The sequence below is a fragment of the Mastigoproctus giganteus genome, chromosome 11 (genome assembly GCF_048544385.1).
Source record: "Mastigoproctus giganteus isolate SK-2022 chromosome 11, ASM4854438v1, whole genome shotgun sequence".
NCBI classification, from domain to species: domain Eukaryota; kingdom Metazoa; phylum Arthropoda; class Arachnida; order Uropygi; family Thelyphonidae; genus Mastigoproctus; species Mastigoproctus giganteus.
Window position 1 is genome coordinate 83928140 of NC_143585.1, and position 21884 is coordinate 83950023.

At 37.2% G+C, this 21884-nt stretch overlaps 1 protein-coding gene across 1 annotated transcript in view; it reads left to right on the top strand.

Annotated features, from left to right (window-relative positions):
- The window catches only part of LOC150078204 (transferrin-like), a 37899-nt gene that overhangs the window by 11756 nt on the left and 4259 nt on the right, over window positions 1-21884 (top strand). The window contains exons 2-9 of the mRNA XM_090385025.1: window positions 4691-4790; window positions 6567-6691; window positions 11752-12003; window positions 13922-14203; window positions 14420-14596; window positions 19917-20163; window positions 20539-20654; window positions 20879-21360. Coding sequence (XP_090241151.1) covers window positions 4691-4790; window positions 6567-6691; window positions 11752-12003; window positions 13922-14203; window positions 14420-14596; window positions 19917-20163; window positions 20539-20654; window positions 20879-21360 — 1781 coding nt within the window. The remainder of the gene's footprint in view (window positions 1-4690; window positions 4791-6566; window positions 6692-11751; window positions 12004-13921; window positions 14204-14419; window positions 14597-19916; window positions 20164-20538; window positions 20655-20878; window positions 21361-21884) is intronic.

Here is a 21884-nt window from a genome sequence, read left to right on the forward strand (position 1 = left end):
CTTTAATAAATACATTTTTAATCAATAATATTAGTATTTGTTTAAGTGTCCGTGACTATTCAGTTCTCCCCTATTATGAACTTCTAAAATATAGTAGTTCACCTATACTATACCTGATATTGTTCTGTATTAAATCTATCTTAGTGGCAAAAGCAGACCATAACTCAACACATTACCAGCAAAATATGATGAGTAATATTTCCTTTCCTATCCTAGATTTTCTCTGAGAAGACTGATAAAAATCGTCCCTAAACAGAGATAGTGTATTGAGGAAGAAGGCTGATTTCCTGGACAGAAATGATTTACATCTTTAAACGCGATTAAATTAAAAAACAAAAAATAAATTAAGGAAGAAAAGGAAAAGGAAACGTTGTAAGCGACTTCAGTGAAACTTGGATTCTGTGAATCCTTTAGCATGGCTCACTCGATTACTAATAACCCAATGCATTTTAATACAAAACAAGTTTCCTTAACACAGATTGGAGGCACTGAAGTTCACGACTCTAGCACATAATCTTTGACTCAATACATTCGATGTAAATATCTCTTATAATTCATTTAGAGATTCCCCATTTCTTGAATTACATACGATATTTTGAAATTAAATAACCCATAGTTGAAATTAAATTATTTTGAAATGAAATACCTTATTATTTAAATTTGAATATTATAATCTACATCACCTTAATGGCATTAACAAACATCACACGGTTAGAAGGTTCTCCCCCTTTGAGAACATAACAAACTGGGGGGGGGGGATAAATTACAGTATATTTGCTTATTCAATTGTGTATAATAATACCCAAAATGTTAGAAAAATGCAACGTTGTGGGTCTGCCACATTTAATAAAGTTAGAAGAATTAGTTTTTAAATTTATTAAATGAATTATTGAAAAACTTCACAGAAAAGCATCACTGAATGAAAAGCTTTCAGTACAGTTTCCGCCTGGTTGGCACGACATATTTCACAAGGTATTAGTTGAAGATTGTATATGGGTTGGAGTTAGTACTGCGGCGGGGTTGCTTACTGTAAAATATCAGTTCTGCAAGCCTTAGCAGAATAGAATTTGTCACAGTGAAGTTCGAAACGATTTAGGATTATCTACTGTATTTAATAGAAACATCCCGTGAGGGCTTTTCAAGGTGGTAAGGTTGGAGCATAGTGTTTCAATATTCTGTCCTCTGGAAAATCTCAGTCCTACTAAGCGTCAGATGACGCCAGATAGATAAATTTTCTGTTTATAAACACTGGGCAGTCCAAATAAGGTCAGGGAGTTCACAAAAGAGAATACAAGAACAGCACTGTATCTAGTAGCCACGCCGGACTGAACCATGGTCATTCAGGCACACACACACGTAACCTTGCGTTGCCTACTCGGCTACGGTGCCCTTTTCAAATAATAACACAGCCAAGGGATATACAACGGGTGGACAAAATAATGGAACATCTATGATAACAGTTGCAGGTATGCACTAATATGGTGTTGGCCACCCTTTGCTTTTAAAACATCTTGTATTCTACGTGGAATAGATTGATTCAAATGAATCTTTAACTGTCCTAAGAATATTGGGCCAATCTTCATGGAGGAACGTTTCAAGCTCCTTGAAACGATCCTCCATGAGCTCCTTGAGTGATGAAGAAAATCTGCTTTTCGCTCTCCTCTCCAAATATGTCCAGAGTGGCTCAATGGCGTTTAAGTCTTGTGATTGCGCAGGCCATGGGAGATGCTTATCCTCAGTTTCGTGCTCCTCGGACCAAGATTGGACATATGTCTGTGAGTGTATTGAATGGAAAAGATTATGGAGAGAAGTGGTTAGTATTTGGCAAAGTAGATGGAATGAGTCTGTGCATGGTAAAGTCATAAAGAAGTATATTGAAAATGTTGAGTTTGCTTCTACACAACCCTTCTGTTTCATGGTTTGCACCAAGCATGTTTACGACGTATTTGTTAGCAGACCATGGATCTTTGAAAGCCAAACTTTTCGACAGAGGTTTGGTGCCGGATTCTTTTTGCACCTGTGGTCAAATGGAGGACTGGATCCATGTTTTACTATTTTTTCCGCAATATACAGACCATTGAGTATTGCTACTTAATCAGGTTCCAGGTCTAGTTGAGGATAATGTAAAAATACTAGTTGAGAACAAAACAAACTTAGACTTTCAAGACCTTTGCAGAATCGGTCTTTAAGAAAAGACTTAAATTAAGAACTCAAATCCAAAATCCGAATAGAAATCTGACAGCTGAGAAGTTTATATATGTGTTTGTATTCCATTAAATATAAATAGAATGACTTGTTTTAAGATATGTAAATTTAATTGTATTACTAGGATTTAGAGTTAAAATTCTAGTATCTTGTACAAATATAAATATCTACGTCGCTAAGTTTATTGGAGTTTTTCAAATTGGCTTGTATCTGCTGAGGCTTGGATTTTTTCCACTAGTCAACCTGGGGACGGGATTGCTGGCACCCACTGTCTCCGGTGGGTGCGGGATTTGTGTAAAAGGCACTAAAGGTGATAGTAGACCCAGGCTCGGCTCCTTGTGCCTGGGGGCGGGCAGCGGCTGCCTAGGTGTTGGCTGCTCCCTGGTGGCGAGGTGGACTTACATAAGCGACACACCATACACTAATACATAAAGCTTTGCAGTTACTGCGCCAACACAGACGTGCAAGGTGGAGATGGGCTTAGGTCTAGGAGCCACCCTTGATACAGGTAACACACACACACATTCATATGTAATATAGTATCTTATATATGTATAATGAGAATGCTAATGTATATAAAATTGTATATATATCTTCTTTGTAAGTTTTGTATATAATTTTTAAATAATTGTGTGTACAAATAAAACGAATGGAATGTGAGTGTGTTGAAGCATTGTCATCTTGAAAGATTGCATCGTTTATGGGAAACGATGTTTGCAACATAGGATTAACCTGGCTACTCGGGACATCAAAGTAATCAGTGGCAGTAATTCGCCCGTTTAGGTTGATGACTGGATCTAAAGAGTACCAAGAATCGCTGCCAAAATCATTGTTGATCCTCCTCCAATGTTTAATGGTTGGCACAAGACAGTCAGGATGATGTGCTTCGTTTGGCATTCTCCAAACGTAAGCTCTCCCTGATGTTGAAAAATGTGCGAATGATGATTCTTCTGAAAATATGACATGTTTCCAATCATCAAGTGTCCAGTTTTTGTGCTCATTACACCTCTTTCATTACTGCATCCTCTTTCTAGTATTACTTTCAGCAACAAGTGGCTTGGCAATAGCCATTCTGCCATAAATTTCAACTTTTAAGCTCTCGCCGAACTAGAAATTTGATTGCTGAGAATCCAGTTCTGCAATTATTTTTGAGGCGGTAACTTTTATATTTTCAGGATACAATATTTTTCAGTGTTCAGTCTGTTTCAGTCAACTTCGATTTTCTGGCTCAATTCATCGTATCGCATTTTGTTTTTCCATACTTGGTGAAATGAAATTAGATCAATTTCGATACAGTTGAGTCTGGTCGGGGAGAACAGTGGTTATTTATAATCACCGTCCTCTCCACATCGGATGGAAATGGTTCAAATCCTGTCAATGATGCAAGGAACTTTTATGGGCTTTTTTCACTCCGTAGTTGAGTTAGTCTGTCTCAAGTCTGTCTGTCGTAGATAGCAAGGTATTTCTCCCTGAAACTTGGACACTTCGTCCAGAAAACACAATTTATGAAGATAACACAGATGGGCAATATAAGTTAGTTCTTCAGTGGCCATGTCCCTGCAAAACTAACAATTTGACATCTCTGGAATTCATATAAGTCGACAATTTTCTTCATGTACCTTTTTTTATATCATCTCCAAATTAATAAACATCAGTATTTATCGTCTTTCCTTCAAAGGAAAGACACACACGCAAGAAACAAAAAAATAATAATAAAAATAAATAAAAATAAAAAAATATCATTGCAGGTTCATAAAAACGTCATAGGTTAAGAATAAATGCAAGGGGACAATATTTTTAAGAGTATAATTATCTATATATAATTATCTATATGACATAGGTGCAAAAAACACCATAAACACTCTTAAAGGGAAACTACGATAGTAGTGTCATTTCAACTGTATCTCATTGTTATCATCCTTCCCAACGAGTTATCATGTATTGCACTACCTCGAATAAGTAACGCTTCACTAATAGAGAAGAGTCATTACAAAAATTACTATTTTGATATTAAGTGTTTCCATTATTTTGTCCATCCTCTTAAGTTTCAATGGTGTCCACATGTTTCGTACTGAATTCCTCTTGTTACTGTGAAGGATTTGCTTAACCATCTGAGTATTCAATATTCTGTGGTTTTAAGATTTTCATGTGTTATGTATTATGCTGATGACCAAATTACTGAAGTGTATAAGAGTTGGTTACCGGGAAAACACATCAGCGGTTGTGTTGTGTTCTTTAACAAGTTTTGCTTCATGGACGCCTGTCATGGACGCCTGCCAATTCTTTTCTGAAACACCAGAGGACTGCTGAAGTTTCTTCTTTGTGGTGATCTTTGCTGTTTTCATTAGCAAGAAACACCATGTTCCTCAATTTTATTATGAATATCACTGTTGGTTATCAATTATTTTAATAGTACCCAGATATAACAGAGGTGCTTAGAATAAGTGTTGTTCGGTTGGCGTTTTAACGACAATTTATGTTTCAGGCTTAATTCGTCTGTGTGTATCACAAGAGGATAACAATGATTGTCAACAGATGATGTCAGATGTCCCGGATACATTTCTTTGTGTGTCAGGCAGAGACAGGTAAATCATTTCGTTTTTATTTAAAATTGGCATTCAAAATATGCTTATTAAAAACTTTGAACTCTTACCTGTACTGTTCTGTTAATACTTGGAATCTCCAATAATAGTCCAAATGGTTTCTATCTTGGCCTAACGCAGCCCTAGCAGATTACATTAGCACTCCATCAGTTTCCTGGCTGGAAACAAAATGATATCGTCTGACAATAGTTAGAGATACGGAAAAGGGGTAGAAACTTCTTGAATTCTCCAACAACACGGACTGCAACCCTAGCGATTTCCATTTGTTTGGTCCACTTAAACAACAGCTTAGTGGAAAACGTTTTACTGCCGATGCAGAGGTTGCAAATAATATGCGTGACTGATTACAGGACAGCAACCGAAGACTTTTTTTTTACTCACCAGGTTTCCAGAATTTTAAAAAGTAATGTGATAAGTACATAAATATTTTTAGTTATGTTGTGAAATGAATGCTATGTTCAGGTCGGCTTGCTGTCTACTTATTTCCCCCCTTACTTTGTAACTCACTGACCCCCCCGCAACATAGATTAGATGAGACCAAGGTCTAAAACGTCACCATGCTATTATTATATGCCTTACTTAGCCAGACATCTCTTCCAAATTGTTCACTACCCACATTTCGACAAAAGTGGAATACCATCCACGAATTGCACTGATTTGGAATAGCTAAAGAAACTTTTTTTCCCACCCACAAATAGATAGATACTCACTAAAACACCTCTCATATCACTCCCAACCATTTGGACTTTAAATATCAGTGAAAACATAAAACGCCATACCGCATTTTACATAAGCACCGCAGCAATCAAGGATTTTAACTCTTCTTCCTGGTTCTATTTATTTCTCCTAGCTCTTCTACCTTCCTTGCTATGCGCGCTAAGTAGTTCGTCCGCAGTCTTGAGAGAAGTCTCATTCTTTTGATAACGGAGAATTATGAAATAGGGCGACATATCGTTTCCTTGCTAAGTGGTATGAAACATAGTAGTACGATTGGAGAGGCATTAAAGATAAATAAATCCCGAATTCGTATCCTTGCATTTATAGCTGAACTTACTTGCTATTCCAGATCTCTCTCTCTCCCCGAAATCATCAAAACCATTTCGACTATTATTGGAGATTCCAAGTAAGACACTATACTGAGGTTCCCGCTTTCTTTCTCCTTTTAGGCATTCGTTACGCCATTTCTGGCTTTCTCTGTTTCATGTAATTTTTCTGCATAGGACTCTCCTCCGGTAATGATATAAACAGGTGTCACAATCAGTTTGTGTATGAGTGAGACTTTATTTTAATACTGTACCATAAAAATTAAACTTCATATATTATTATTTAATACATTTGCTCCACCCCCCCCCCTTCCTCCCTCTATTACGTGTCTCAGTTTTGCATTCACGTAAGTAGCTTTCTAAATGCGAATAACCAGAGCCGGATTTAAGCATAAGCCACGGGAGCCTCGCTATTACTTCCCCCTTCCCCCAGTTTTATTTTGTGAAGACAAAAGGTTTAATTGCAAATTTGGGCCCTGTTCATATAATTTGGCCTAAGATCTCATACTAGATAAATCCGGCCCTGCAAACAATGCTTTAGAAATCCTGGAAGTACCTTCCTGCCTACTGTAAAAATATTTCGCCGCTGGTCACTTTTAGCAATCACTTAAACTTTTCATTAATTGTTCATTTTAAGATTCTTTTAAACTTTATGGGAAATCAATACTGTAATATGTTTTCAGTTAATTAACAATTATTATTATGTTTAACGTAGGCTAGACTGTGTCCATAAAGTATACGAAAAACAAGCCGATCTGGTGAAGTTAGATCGTGGATTAATTTATACAGCAGGAAAATATTATGGATTAGTTCCCATTGCTTTCGAAGAAGAGGATGGAGGTGAGTCGCTATTTGAAATTAAATATTTATTTTTAATATCATTAAGCAGTACTTCACATAAAGCGCAGCGTCGAACTTTTATGCATAAAAGTTATATATACAGACATAAACAAGCAAGCAAAAGTTTAATTTGAGCGTCCCTTCACTATTTCTTCGGGAAGGTCATTATTAAAAATGAAACCGTCATAGTTTCTGGATTCCCATAAGAACCATTAAAAACAAATAAAGAAAATATTAAAATCAAGAATTAAAAAGGGTTAATACTGTATTGTAAAATAGATTGCTAGGAGTACTTTCTTTCACGTACTAACGACACCGACAACTAAGAAGCAACAGCAGTAACTAGTCACGCAACGTGTCAGAGTTCAAGAACAAATAGGGATAATCACTTCCACTTCAAATGCGTAACCGCGATAATGCAATATATATAAAGCGATAACATGAACCGAAAGCGCCGATTACAATAAACGGATTACAATACCTATGTATTAGTATACGTCTGACCGAGATTTCATAAAAGTGTTAACATTATCCACGTTAACAATAAGCGGATAATTACTGTGTGTGTTACTACACTAGTTGCCCACTTTAGTGGGATCATGATGTTTCAGCTTTATGCAACAATCCATGCAAAAAATGTAAACTGAATAGGTACACGTCACATAGTTTGTGATGTATAAGGTAAAGGAGAGAGAGAGAGAGGAATATTTTCATGGCATACCCTTGGTCTCCGGATCCCAATGGAGGAATCATGAACGCACATAGCATATCTGAACAACCTAGCTCTAACTGATCAGGTACACTCTGCAATACTACAGGTTTTCCCCCTATGGATAGCGATACTTCAAACATTACAATGCAACTACATCCATCGTGCTAAATGTGCGAAGGGTGGTTTGGGGAAACACGAGGTAAACTTCGAACATTAGCCATAGCTAGTTCAATTACCGGACTTCAATTCCATTAACAATACTGGGGAATGAACTAGAAAGAGGTACAATCCTCCCATCTTGTTAAAATGTGAATTTCATAAGCACAGTCCTTTGCTCTCGTTACTCCAGAATTGAGATTTTTTTTTTTTTTTAATGAATGGTCCAATATCTCTCATGTCTTCATTTTTCAGAATCTTGTTGACCACGTGCTACACTGTCAGAGCAGTAATTCCATTCAACGGCGACCGAACACGCTATTAGCTCATGGTTCATTTTCTAATAAAAATGGGCAAGTATTATTATTCACAATAAATACAAACTTAAAAAATGTGTCCTATTAGATACATACTTTTAACCATAAGCAGAGGTTCTTAATTTTTAAATATCGCGCCTCTCTGACATAAAACCATGTTTCTGCTCGTATATGAATGGGAGTAGACTCGGTGTTTCTATTGATGTTGAAAATTTACAAAAAAAAAATATATATAATAGATACAGGACGATACATTTTTACTTTTGAGTATCCGACTAAGTAATCCTCTTTATTTCAAGTAATGAAGGGAATACTTAAACATACGGCGAGTTGCAATTAGTGAAAACAACTGACAGTCTTAACGGAAATCATATCAGGATCTGCGGCAGTATCATCTTTGCTATCGATACCTCTGATTGTTTTGTTTTTTTATATATTCCAAAACTTTGAGCAATGTCGAATAAGTCCATGAAAGTGTACTGAACTGTGTAAAGAAATCAAGATGATTTTTGGAAAATCGATTGTCCGAAAAATATTTTAAGATGAATTCGGAAACACGCCTTGAATTCTATTCAGCATGAAATTCTACGCTACTGAGTGCATTTTTCAAGCAATTCACTGAAAGGTTCCGAATAAAATAACAGGAGGGATATCACGAACAAGAATAATGAATCGCGATAAGCATTTAGGAAGTTTCAAAGAAGCTTAATCGTCAGATACCAAATCAGTAATTTGTCACCGAGTGCGATAGCAAGACTGCGCAAAGTCAACTATAACCAAAGTAGTAAAAAGATGGCACGACACCGATTAGGGTGTGTGGACATGTGTATATGTAAAGGGCGGCACCTAGAACATTCGTTCAACTCCGCCTCGTATCTCTGTGAAGAACAGTATCACTACAGATGGGCCAGATGTGTGTGACGTCGGTTTGTGTGTATTATGTGTGTGTTCTGTTGTTCTGTTCTGGCTGCTTGGCTACCCAGAAGCATCAGTCACCTGGACAGATGATTCTGAGTACTCGTCCACACCACGGGAAGGTGGGCCAGTTCCAGTATATCACGTAACGTCTCGAAAGAGACTCTGACTCACCCGGTGTTGCCAGCAGGTGGGCCAGGATCCTCTGGGGGGCCCATTCCAGAGGGACTTCAGCAAAAAAAAAAAAAAAAAAAAAAAACATTCACCCGTGGTGCAGGTTTTGATAAAAAAATAATAATAATAATAATAATAATAAAAGAAAATAAATAATAAATAAAAGAAAAGAATATATAATAAATAAATTAAATAAAATAAAGAAAAAAAATAGATATTAAAAAAAAAATGGAAGAAAATAAAAGTGGGAAGATGAAGAAAAAAAAAAAAAAAGAGATGAGGAAAGGAAAAATTATAAATTAAAAATAAAATAGAATAATAATATGCCTGAAAAGGTCAATAGGTTGATCTTTGATAGGTGCTTGAGGTTATGTTGCTACCGCATTAGTTGAAAGCATATCTTTCCTTCTGGCAAAGACAGCAGCTGTAAAAGCCTGGAGTGCAGACAAGTGATGTGGGGTCAGAATAAGTTGGTCAACTCGATTAATGCTGAAGGATGGAACTTCACTTCGCAGCTCATTCCTAATGTCTTCATAGCAGGCACATTCGTGGAGAAGATGTTGCCAGTTTTCTTTTTCTCCACAGAAACAGAGGTCAGTGTTTAACAGGCCTAGCTGGTGGAGTTTTTCGTTAAGGGATCCATGCCCAGTAATAAGATACGATGTTTCCAGACTAATTGTAAACCATGAGCTAACCTTCTTGAACATCACAAAGGAGACATCCGGTGGGAAATTTCTTGTTACAGTGCCAACAGTTGAATTGTCCCACCTTGTTTGCCAGACATTTATTAGCTCTTTAAAGCATCGAGCTTCTTCCCTTTTATTATCATCGTTCAGCGATAGGTCTATATCCATGATGGAGGTAGGTATTCCTTTTTTGAGCCTGAAACATAATCCTCTAAATATTACGTATAGGTCTAAAGGCAGAGTCACAGCAATAACCTGGATTGCCGCAGTGGACACCGTTCGGGAGATGCGATGTGTTGCTAGTAGCATCGCCCTCTGGATTGAGTTGAGTTTTTGCTTCATTTTAACGATTACCACTCTGTGGAACCAAGCTCCGGCCGCGAATGAGACTATGGGAAGGAATACCACTTTATAGTAAAGTAGCAGGGTCCTCCTAGACAGGCCCCACTCATTTCTTGAAATTCTAATGATGGCGGCTATAAACTTCCTGGTTTTTTCACGAAGGTGTTGTAGATGAGGTAGGAATGAAAGCCTGTGGTCTATGATCACGTCCAAGACCCTGGCCTGGACGACCAGGGGTAGCTGGATACCATCATGCAGGCCACCAAAACTGACGGGCAGAAATCGCCGAACCCTGAAGAAAGTTATGAAAGAAAACTAAACGCCGCCCTTGGAAAATGTTACGTTCCAGAATTCCACAGACGGTCTGTTAGTGATTGTGCGATTTGTAAGAAGCTACACATCATGAGTTTTCATAGCAGAGCTATGGCTCACAAGTTTCCATATCACAATAGGATTCCCATAATGTTTCATACGAAGACTAACGAAAGCCTGACGTCGTCTGTAGTGGCACATCGTTCTTGGACCACGAAACAGAGAAAACACATTCAGTAGGGCCACAAGTTGTTTTACAGTCTTCGAATCAGACGGCCAAGTGTGGATGTGCAGAATGCCCGAAGAACATCTACATCAGTGTATTATGGCCATAATGAAGTTCAGAGAAGGGGTGGGGCATGGTGTGGAGCTGCTTATCGTGGTTCGGACACAGACCGTGGTTATAATGGCAAAAACCACGATAAGTAGCTCTACCGCTATTTTTAAGTGGTTTTAAATTCTTGGATAATTCTGTGGTACCCACACTATGGTAGTTATCTGGAAATTAGGTTCCTCCACATTTCAAACAGCGAGAAGTATAAAAACCTATCTGAAGAATTCTCCTGGCAGGGTCAATTCGAGCGAACGCCGGATCAGAGCGCAACCAACAGTTCGTTCCTCTTCTTCAACTGAACTAACGACTCCATCGAAGGAGGATTTGACACAAATTCCTGATGTCCGCTACAAGGAATTGATCAAAGGTATTCCGCTAAAGTTGGTGCTGCCGTAGAGGCTCAAGGTGGGCTGAATTAATAAGGCTCAACCTTATTAATAAAAAAATAATTAATCGTTAATTAATTTTAAAATTATTTAAAATTAATTAGGTAATGGGTCACTTCGCACACCCTTTAGGGACGACCGATCACCACTGATGATGACGAACTGGAGACCGCAACTGATTCCGATTTAAGCTAAACTGCCAGGTGCTTGCTGGAAGATTCAATAGGAACAGCGAAACTACACTCTTGTATTTGCATCGGCTGGGAAAGGCGTGCAAACTAAGCAAATGGATTCCACACAAACCCACAACTATTAATTTGCTTGTCGCTGCTTTAATGCCACAATAAAGAACCATTTTTGGACCGGTGCAACGAAAAATAGCTTATGTCAGCAACGCCAAGCGATCACATCACTGGTTAACATTCTGTGAGCCTATGTCGCACTCATCGACCCCCACACACTTACTTCGCCAGCAGAAGATTTCAATATATGTCTGGTGGAATACAGCTGATATCATCCATTACTAGCTCCAAACGATCACAGGATCATAAGTGTTTGTTCATCTTTTTACCTATGTTTTAATTTCATCCTAAAAAAGCACACCAACTTTTTGGTCATCTAATAATATATAAGAAAACACTATTTGAATCTTCAATACTTGCTGTTGTTGCTGCACTGTTTAGCCAAATTAATTATCTATATATAATTCAATTATTTTGTTTTTAGGTCCTTATTGGGGAGTGGCAGTGGTGAAAAGTACAGCGAATATTAATTCCCTGGAAGACCTAAAGGGAAAGAAAGCATGTCTATCCTCAATAACCAGAATGTCAGGTTGGCAAATCCCAGTGGGAATGCTCTTAGGTCGATCTATCATGACGCCCGACTGCAGAGGACAATTACACACAGTGGAATCGTTTTTCGGCCAAAGTTGTACGGCAGGAAACTGGTCGTCAGATCCAGTCGTAGATAAAGAGTTAAGTAAGTAAATTTTTTTTAGTTTCTGCTATTTTTATTTCTTTCCTGCGATTTTCACGTACAGCAAACTGCGATCAACAGCATTCAAAATAAATTGTATTATTGTTTATACATCGGGAAGACCACATTAGTCAAGAGGAGTTCATAAGACAAAGAGAATACAGAAACGGCATCTTATTTAGTAGTAGTCACAGTTTCATGAAACAAATCTGAGGAGAGAGAGCACAGCCTTCTTTTTAACTTCAAATCAGAAATAAAATTAACATATCCCTATTTTTCTAACCTAAGTAGATATAGAAAGCAATTCTTTCTAACTTAGGTTAGAAAGAAATTTTCTAACCTAAGTAGATATAGAAAGCAATCCTTTACCTCTATAGAGAACTTTGCTATTAAACTGAAGCGATTGGTTGTTAACTCCTGTCGGCTTTCACTAATTATCGTTTAGAGCTCTGCACTGGGTTGGGTCTCAGATAATGAACGTGGTTCCAGTTTTTTTTTTTTTTTTTTCAATATAAAAAAATTCATTGCAATACGACCACCGAAAGATCAGAATTAAAAGGTTCAACAGAAAGAAAAAGAAGGAAGGCAGACGATTCATATGAAAGATTCAACCGATGTAAAGGTTGACCCTCTATCTGACGAAATTCAAAATTTTGTTACAATGCAATTTCCAAAACCAATTTCTGACTTTCAACTGTTGAAATGGTGGGTGGGGAGGAGAAGGATTTTTTCCAAATATTGCAGAGTGGCTCGTTTTATTCTTTCAATCCCTGTCAGCAGTGTAACCAGTGCAAGAGATTTTTCTGTAGCTGGATTTTTAATCTAAGGAAGAATACAGCTGAATCCAGAAACCGTTGATGACTGTCCTCTTTCTGCATAGCAAAAATATGTAAGATTAATCATGTTATGAATATATTTTAATTTTTTTCCTATTTTATTTTTGTATGATATACAATAAAATATTAATATATATATAGTTGCTTGATTTTTGGATTATTACTGATAGGTAAAAAATTTAAGATAAATATTCTTAATATCTCAGTTTCTTTTTTTTTGGGGGGGGAGGTTGCGGATACAAACAATGCGCGTTGGGTTCGGATCTGATGCAATGGACTTGCGCGTTGAGTTAGGGGTTACAATGCAGAGTTGTTGAAATAATAACGAGTACAACCGAGATGTAAATTTTTCTAGATTAGCCGAAAATGGTGGAAGACTGTCATAATTCTTTTGATTTTACTATGTTGTTTATGGTAGTGTATAAATAACAATATATTCATTTTAAGAATTTTAACAAAGCTAGTATGCAGCAGTTATTTTAATAAAATTGATATTAATAGCAATTTATATTTCAAAGAAATAAAAATGCTTCTTTAAAATATAAATTGCAAATATTTAATGTATTAACAATTTCATCCACCAATTACACTCCACCCTAACAAACTCCGGGCTTACTATTAAGTACTGAACGTGGGGATCCCTATTTTGGTTTGCCAATTAGCAGAGGTGAAGTGAACCAGCGCGGGCGCTGGGGATAACGTCCTCGCCATACCGGTCCACTTCTCCCGGTAAGGGAGTTCTGACCAGTTTTTTCTTCAGTTTTTCTAATGATCTATTAAGAAACCATCAGATAATCCAGTATTCCGATATTCAGAAAATTCTTAAAGTAGGACGTTAGAGTAGCCGCAGAAGACCAGATCGGTGAAGCTTAAAAATATATGGAAGGGGAGGGGAAGGAAATAAGGTGTCTGGAAATTTACTGCTTGACCGTTTTCTATTCTATAATTTTAGGGTTTAGTGAGCTTGGAACGTTTGTTATTTTTTTTCTTTTCTTTTTTTTTAAATTCTAGTTAGTTTAAAAAGTTAAAATGTTTTTAGACGGAGGAGGGGAGTAATTTGTTATGGTTTCACCTTTTATTTGCAGAAAAACGCCATCCAAATCTTTGTGCTAATTGCAAAAATCCAGACTCATGTGATGCAGAAGATCAAAGGTATTCTGGTTATTTAGGTACTATAACATGCCTAGTAGAAGGGAGAGGAGACGTTGCATTTACTAGCGTTAAAGCTGTAAAGGAGCATCTGGTAAACGACCATGAAGATCATCACCAAATGGAATATCTGTGTCTCGATGGCAGTAAAAGATCAATCGAAGGCGAACCTTGTCGTTGGGATGAACCACCAAGTGACGCCTTTGTTGTCTCAAATGGTACGTTCCGATTGCGTTACATATTTATTTCAAGTTTATTATTACAGTATTTTCTCCAGTTGAAAGGTAACTGATTATTATCAAAAAAGTTAAAATAACCTTTCAACATTTTAAACATCAAGAAGTAAATTTATACCCCGGAATAATTTCATAGTACGACTTTAAGAATATAATTAATTGTTGAACTTTGAGGAAAAATGTTTCATTAAATTTCAGATACAACTGAGGAGGAGAGAAGCCGGATAGTTGGTGTACTTCAAAAAGTAATGAGTCTCTACCCTCCCCCACGAATTCCACGACCTTCCTGGTTTACTACAGCTTTCGTGTCAGCTAAGCCTACAATTTTGAATATTCTTCCCACAGGCGAAAGGAATACGTGGGAGAAATATTTAGGTTTGTATTAATTTACTGATATATTGATAAAACAATCATGGTATTTTAATTCTAATATTAATATACTGTATTTACATTTATTCCAGTGTTCTAGTTATTTTCTTGAAATTAAAATAAACTTCTCTAAAGGCGTAAAGTAAAGACTGACAAAATAAATTAAAAATGTTGTAAAGCTTTTTGTTCTTTAAATATAACAAAAAAAAAAAAAACTGCTTTTCGGCATTTTATATTTGTTTTCACATTTAATAATATTAATTGGGACATATTTGAATACTCTGTAAATGCTGATTTCTCCAAACTGACTAACTCTCATTTTGACGCCATGTCTGTGACTGAAGCTGTGACACAGATTCAAAAAATTCTGATGAATGCATCATATAAATCATCAAGAAAAAACGTGTCAATTCCAGAACTTGTCCTTGGTGGTCTTCAGAATTGTCTTCGCTTCGGAAACAGGTCCACCACGCTGGACGCACATAGCATAATCGTCATTTGTCTCAGGCTAATGTTCGCACCTTTTTATAATTGTTATATTGGTCTCAAAAAACGGTATGCGAGGGCGATTGCTACCAGAAAAAAGGAAACATGGACATAATTTGTGCACAACTCTGGTAATGCAGACCCGTGGGGGCTACTTTATAAAATTGTAAGAAATAAATTATTTACACAAGAAGTGTATGGATCGATAGTATACAATGGTTTGGAGACCACTAACTGGACTCTGTAAACATTATTCTAGATAATCTTTTTCTACAGGATAATGTGTGCTCTAATTCTGATTTTCACACTAATATTCGTTCTGCCAATACTTTGTATGTTTCTTCAATTAAGACTGAGCCTTTTATTGCCATCGAGTTGGACACAGCGGTCAAGCAAGTGAAAGTTAAGAAATGCCCACGGATGGACATGCTTGGAGAGTACCTTTTATTGTGCGACTCGCCAAGCCCAGTATACATGTACTTTACAACTTTTCAATAAATATTTACATGCTGGAACTTTCCCGGATCTGTGAAAGACTGCCCTTACCAAGCTGATCAGGAAGCCCGACAAGCCCCCTCAAGAACCAAGGTTTTATCAGCACAACTATAGCCTTATTGGCCAATCCTGGCTATTAGAAAGTTCAATTGCCCTGCGATTAAACAACTTGTTATTGGAATGGGGACTAATTGCGCCTAATCAATACGGATTCACTCCTGGAAGGTCCTGCGAGGACGCCCTCGCTGACTTAATTTCTTCTGTTGAACACTCCAGTTTCAAGTATACTCTTGCTATTTTTATTGACTTCGAGGGTGCTTTTGATTCCCTTTAGTGGGAAAGTACCCTCGAACGTTTATGCCATGCCGAATAGTCCTAGCAACTTTATCTTCTAATTAAGAGCTATTTTTCTAACAGATTTATCACCGTCAGATCTAAGTGCAGACAAATTTTGGGTCAGGTCTTTCGAGGGTGTCCTCAAGGCTCCATTTTGGGACCACTTTTCTGAACTTTGTTTTGCAAGATTGAATTACCCGAACCTTTGGCAACGTGAAGGTCATCGCATATTCGGATGATTTGGCAGTCCTTGTTAGTGGCAATTCAAGATTTTAAATTGAAATATCAGCTGAGAAAGTTTTATCTGATCTTCAACAATGGACAGTTGAAATTATTAAGTTAAAAATTAGTCTTACCCAGACAAATTATATTTCGACCACCAATAGTAAAAACAAACAATACACAAATACCACTAAGTAAAGGAAATTTAAACTTTTGGGAATAACTATTGACAGCAGGTTAAATTTTCTCCCTCATTTATACAATTTACGAATTAAGATTAGAAATTTCACCGGCACTCTTGTCAGAGTTTCTAGAACTGAGTGGGATCTTTAAGAATTTACTATAACTCTGTTTCTCCCTATGGTTGCCTATGTTGCTAGCGCTTGGTTCCATGGGGTACGGACTGTAAAATTTCAATCACAATTACTTTGCATTTCGAAGATTTGTCGAACGGTTTCAACACATGCTTTGCAGGTTTTAGCTGGGATGTTACCACTATCTCTATGTAATTTTCAGAGGCTTATGTTATCGCCTGAAACGTCAGATTCCCACTCACACATCCTTGGAATTTCTATTAAAACCCAAGTCGATGTTAAAGCTGAACGACAAAAAATTTAGCAAGAGCTGATCAATTTGTGGCAGAGTACGTGGGATAGCACAACACTGAGCAGTGTAACACTTAAGTTTTCAACTAACGTTGACACTTATGGATAAAAAAGCTACAGCCTGGTTTAGTCTTGACTTGTGTACCTCTTATTGTTATAAGAACATTAGAAGACGAAATGCACAAGGCATAATTTCTTATGGGTTTAGGTAATTAACTATATAATATCAATGTAGATACACCATGGTTTACCTATAAATTTAAACTACGTATGTAGTGTAAAGGCATCGTTTTAATTGTATCTCATATTGTGGTATGAGATACAATATGAGATACAATTAAAATACAACGAGATAGCTGATATTGCAGCCTTCACAACGAGATAGCTGATATTGCACTACGAATAAATAACGCTTCTCTAGTAGAGAAGACGACTGTTATTTATTTTCAGTGGATACCACCACCCAGACGATCGTTTCGAAGCTAGTTGGCTTCATCATCATCGGTGCGTGGGCAGGTACCCTGGTAATGCAACATGCCATCACAGTCGCGAAGTTATTTCCACAATATGAGACTATGAGATATAATTAAACGATTCCTTTACACTACTTAAATAGTTCAAATTTATGGGTAAACTATGGTGTATCTACACCGATATTATATAGTTAATTGCCTAAACTCATAAGAAATTATGCCTTGTGCATTTTGTTTTCTAATGCATTTATTCACTATCTCTCATACTGTGGAAGTAACTTCGCAACTGTGGCATGTTGCATTACCAGGGTACCTGCCCACCCGCTGATGATGAAGCCAACTAACTTCAAACTATCGTCTGGGTGGTGGTATCCACTGAAAATAAATAACAGGTTTTAGTCTTCTCGGCTAAAGTAAAGAAAGCCTGCAAGAAGCACCCAAAAGTTCGATGAAATTTACCGGTAAGAGTACTTTGCCGTAACGGTATTTGTATTGTTGCTCGCTCGGTAAACAGACTGTGGGTGTTATCGATCTGGAGTAGAAGTTGAATCCCACGGGGGCTTGAAACCCTCCCGAAGTGGAGAGGGAGTAACCTGACCTTTTTTCTTTAGAATCACTAATTGAATCATGAACAGTCATATTGGAAGTTCTGGCGTCGTAAAAAATGTTCGTAACGTAGTTTCACCGGTAAACTTTTTCGAAAATTGTCGCGCTTCTCGTGTGGGCTTCCTTTGCTTTTTTTTTTTTTTTTTTTTTTTTCCCTTAATAAACAATTTATCCACTAGTGATTCTAAAGAAAAAAAAAAAAGTCAGGTTACCCCCTCCACTTCGGGAGGGTTTCAATCTCCCATGGGATTCAATTTCTACTACTGACCGATAACACCCACAGTCTGTTTACCGAGCGAGCAACAATTCAAATGCCGTTACGGCAAAGTACTTTTACCGGTAAATTTCATCGAACTTTTGCGTGCTTCTCGTGCAGGCTTTCTTTACCTTCGCTGTCTTCTCTACTAGAGAAGCGTTATTTATTCGAAGTAATACAATACCAGATACACCCACAATGAGATACAATTAAAACGATGCCTTTACACAATATATGTAGTTCAAATTTATGGGTAAACTATGGTGTATCTACACAGACATTATATAGTTATCAGGACACGGATCATTAAATCAGAACTATTTAAATTTCGCTTGTCTCTTATGGAACTCTGGCAGTGCGGAAGATTGGCAGCACGTGTTATATTCTTGTCCTTCATACAATGAATTTCGAGTAACTCTGCAGAATGCAATTCCCAACTTTTCATCAGGATTGGAACCTAATTTTGTATTAAATGTCACCAGTTACAGTGCCCTTCAAGATTTTGCTAAGGTAGCCTTCAATAAAAGGCTTGCAATTATTTCTGCAATGACTGCGAATGTTTCAAATTCAGCTCAAGCCTCTTCACCTTCAACTACAATGACGTCCATTTTCTCAACACGATCTACAATTTTGGCCTTGTGCTGTTATTTTATTTATTTATTATTTATTTTTTTTTTTTTTTTTTTTTTGCAACTCTTACAAGTGTAAGTGTCCTACAACTTAATTTAACGATGAAAATTCCTGTGCTCCTGAAATTGCTCGCCTGGCTGTTGATTGACTGGCTGTGACTTTGTTACTGGTCGTCACATTTAACCTAAGCTGTTTATAAGGTTGGTGCCTGATTCTGTGCTAAAATGCTCGTGTAAAGTTTTGTCGATTAAATGGAACTGGCCTAGGGTTTTTTTTTTTATTGGTTGGAGGTTACTATCCTTAATTTTTTTTCTTTGATCTTGTATATAACCTTAATTTTGATATTTATGTTAATTTTTAAAATTTAACGAGATTACTTGCTTTGTTTACTTTGAAAACCTCGAAGTATCATTTAATTACCTCAATATGAGGCGCCTCTGTAGCCAGGTGGGCAGGAGCAACAGTGCGTAGCACACGCTTCTTGATTAGACCGGGGTTCGAGCCCGTGACCACCAAATACGGAGGGTGCGGAAAGGTTAGGGAATAACCACCGCATATCCCCGGAGCAATATAGCCTTAGTTGCTAATGCTCCTAAAAACCAAATAACAACAACCTCAACATGCTGAATTTTTGTATAGTTGTTAAATTACTTTTTTTTTTAATTTTTGGCTAGAATCTTTAGCTCGAACTTTGTTGGGCTCTTGGTGTTCCTCTCTGCTGCTGCAGGCTGGTAGCCCCTGGTCTACCTTCCCGTGGTAGTGGTGGCGCTAGCTGCTGATTCCCGGTAGCCAAACAGCCAATTCATTTCTGGCCGTTTCTACAGAATCCTGTATCTTAAAAGCGAAACGAGGCAGAGATGAACTAATGTTCCAGCCATACATACATTTTATATTTGTTAGGAATTAAAAGCCACAGAATTGTATCCTCGCTACTGGTATGTTATAGACATCATCTGCATTTTATTCTAATATGTTTCGAACGTTTACTGCCTGTTTCATACTTTCACTGCAAAGTGGTAAAGCCTATTCTAAAGCCTTATCGTCAGCCAGATGATATTTAAAAATAACAACTATGCCTGTTTTCAAGGGCTAGCATAATTTATCTTTTGTTGAACCCCTATAGAGTTAAAGTCCATTTACTAAATTATTAAATTAAATTATCCAAGTCAATTATTGCAGAACACAACTGTAATGTAGTTCATATGTATATATTTCAGGAGATCATCGTTTCGTCATTGAAAGAGAGTTACGCGGGTGCGAATATCAGTCTATTAAATACTGTACTACATCTCCAGAAGAGAAAAAGAAGTGCGAGGACTTCGCTAAAGCCGCTTGTTCTCAATCACTCTTTTCACGGATTGAGTGTGTTGAAACTTCTAGCAATGTTGCTTGTATGGAAGCGCTGAAGGAAAATCACGCAGAACTTATAACGCTGGATGGAGGCGATGTTTACAAAGGTGGAAGGTAAGGAAATATTAAATTAATAGTTAAGTTAAGGGGAATTTAAACTATTCCCTTCGCATAGATATTATGTATGAAACAAAAAATGATTTAAGTTTGTTAAAGTGACAATGTAATCCCTGGAGATGTAGTCCACTACTGGAATCAAAGTACGTATCAGACAGCTTGTGCTGTCCCCTATTAGATAAATCGCAAAGCACAGTCTGTTTTCGTATGCAGCTTCTTGATCCCCCCCCCCCCCCCGCAATGTGGTTAAACCCTTTCCTCTGTCATTAAATGCGTTTTTAATTAAACTAATAAAGGGGCATTTTTAGAAATGGCTAAATAATAAAGGCTGAATAATAAAATAAAATATTTATTTTAATATATATTTTCCAGATACTATAATTTGCAGCCAGTATCAGCTGAATTATACGGGGACTCCGATGCTACCTACTTTGCTGTAGCCGTTGTGAGATCTCAGTCTGACGTTGGCAAACTATCCGATTTAAAAGGTAAGAGGAGTTTAATTTACCGTCTGAAGTTCACAGGAAGAAACGACACCGAAACTCAATATCCATTCTTCCTACAAAGTACATTGAAGAGTAATTTTGTATTATTACGGAGTTGTTAATTCTGGTGATAGTTGCTTAATAAATTTTTATTAAGTAAAAAGATCCACACATATTTTATATATATTAAACTATAATGGTGGCTGAGTAAGTTTTCTTTGTTGCAGGTCTCAAATCTTGCCACACTGGCCTTGGCAGGACAGCTGGATGGGTAGTACCAGTCGGGACATTGATAGACGTAGGTGCAATACCGGCGAATCAATGCAGCAGAGTCGAAGCCATCGCAGACTTCTTCTCCGGCAGCTGCGTACCTGGAGCAAACGATCCGAAATACAATCCCGGCCAAGTGCGTGCAAAAGAACTGTGTAGTCAGTGTGTCGGCGATGAATCGGGTAATAACGTATGTTCTCGGGGTCAAGAAGAACGCTACAGTGGATATGCCGGAGCCTTGCGGTGCTTAGCAGAGGGAAAGGGTGATGTGGCGTTCATCAAACACACCACAGCATCCCAGTACACTGACGGCAACAGTGCACTTCAGTGGGCAAAAGATTTACGGTCGGATGATTTTAAGCTGTTGTGTCGTAATGGCGGTCATGAAAATATCAATAACTACAAGAACTGCAACCTTGCTAAAGTGCCATCTCATTACGTAAGTATAATGCCGAATGCTCAATGTTTTTCTTTAGGTTGATTTTAATTTTATTTTCTATTATTCATTTTAATTTACCGTAATGCTTCGAAAAACCCCCGATAAATCAAAGAATTTTATCTATACCATAAACACTGTTAATTGTGAGTAACCACTCTTTCAGGATCAAGTGTTAAGGGGATGTAATAGAGTTTCACAGTTAATATTCCCGCTCTCAGCAAAATAATGAAAAAATAAAAATCTGCATATAAAAACAAAAAAAAAAACTTGATAAAAAGTGTCAGTAAAGTGCTTAAAATTACCTATTTGTAAATCGCATAATTAACTTCGTATGATAAATCCAAATGTACTGTACTTTGATTTTAACTGCGCCTTCTAAGCTTGCATATTGTCTCAAACAAAGCTTATTATTACATTACATGAATTACCTATATAAGCAAGTGCAATAATAATTTATCGTGAAATAAATAAAATCCTATATGCACTGCTGGAATTTAAGTCACAAGTTGAAGCCTATGCCAGAA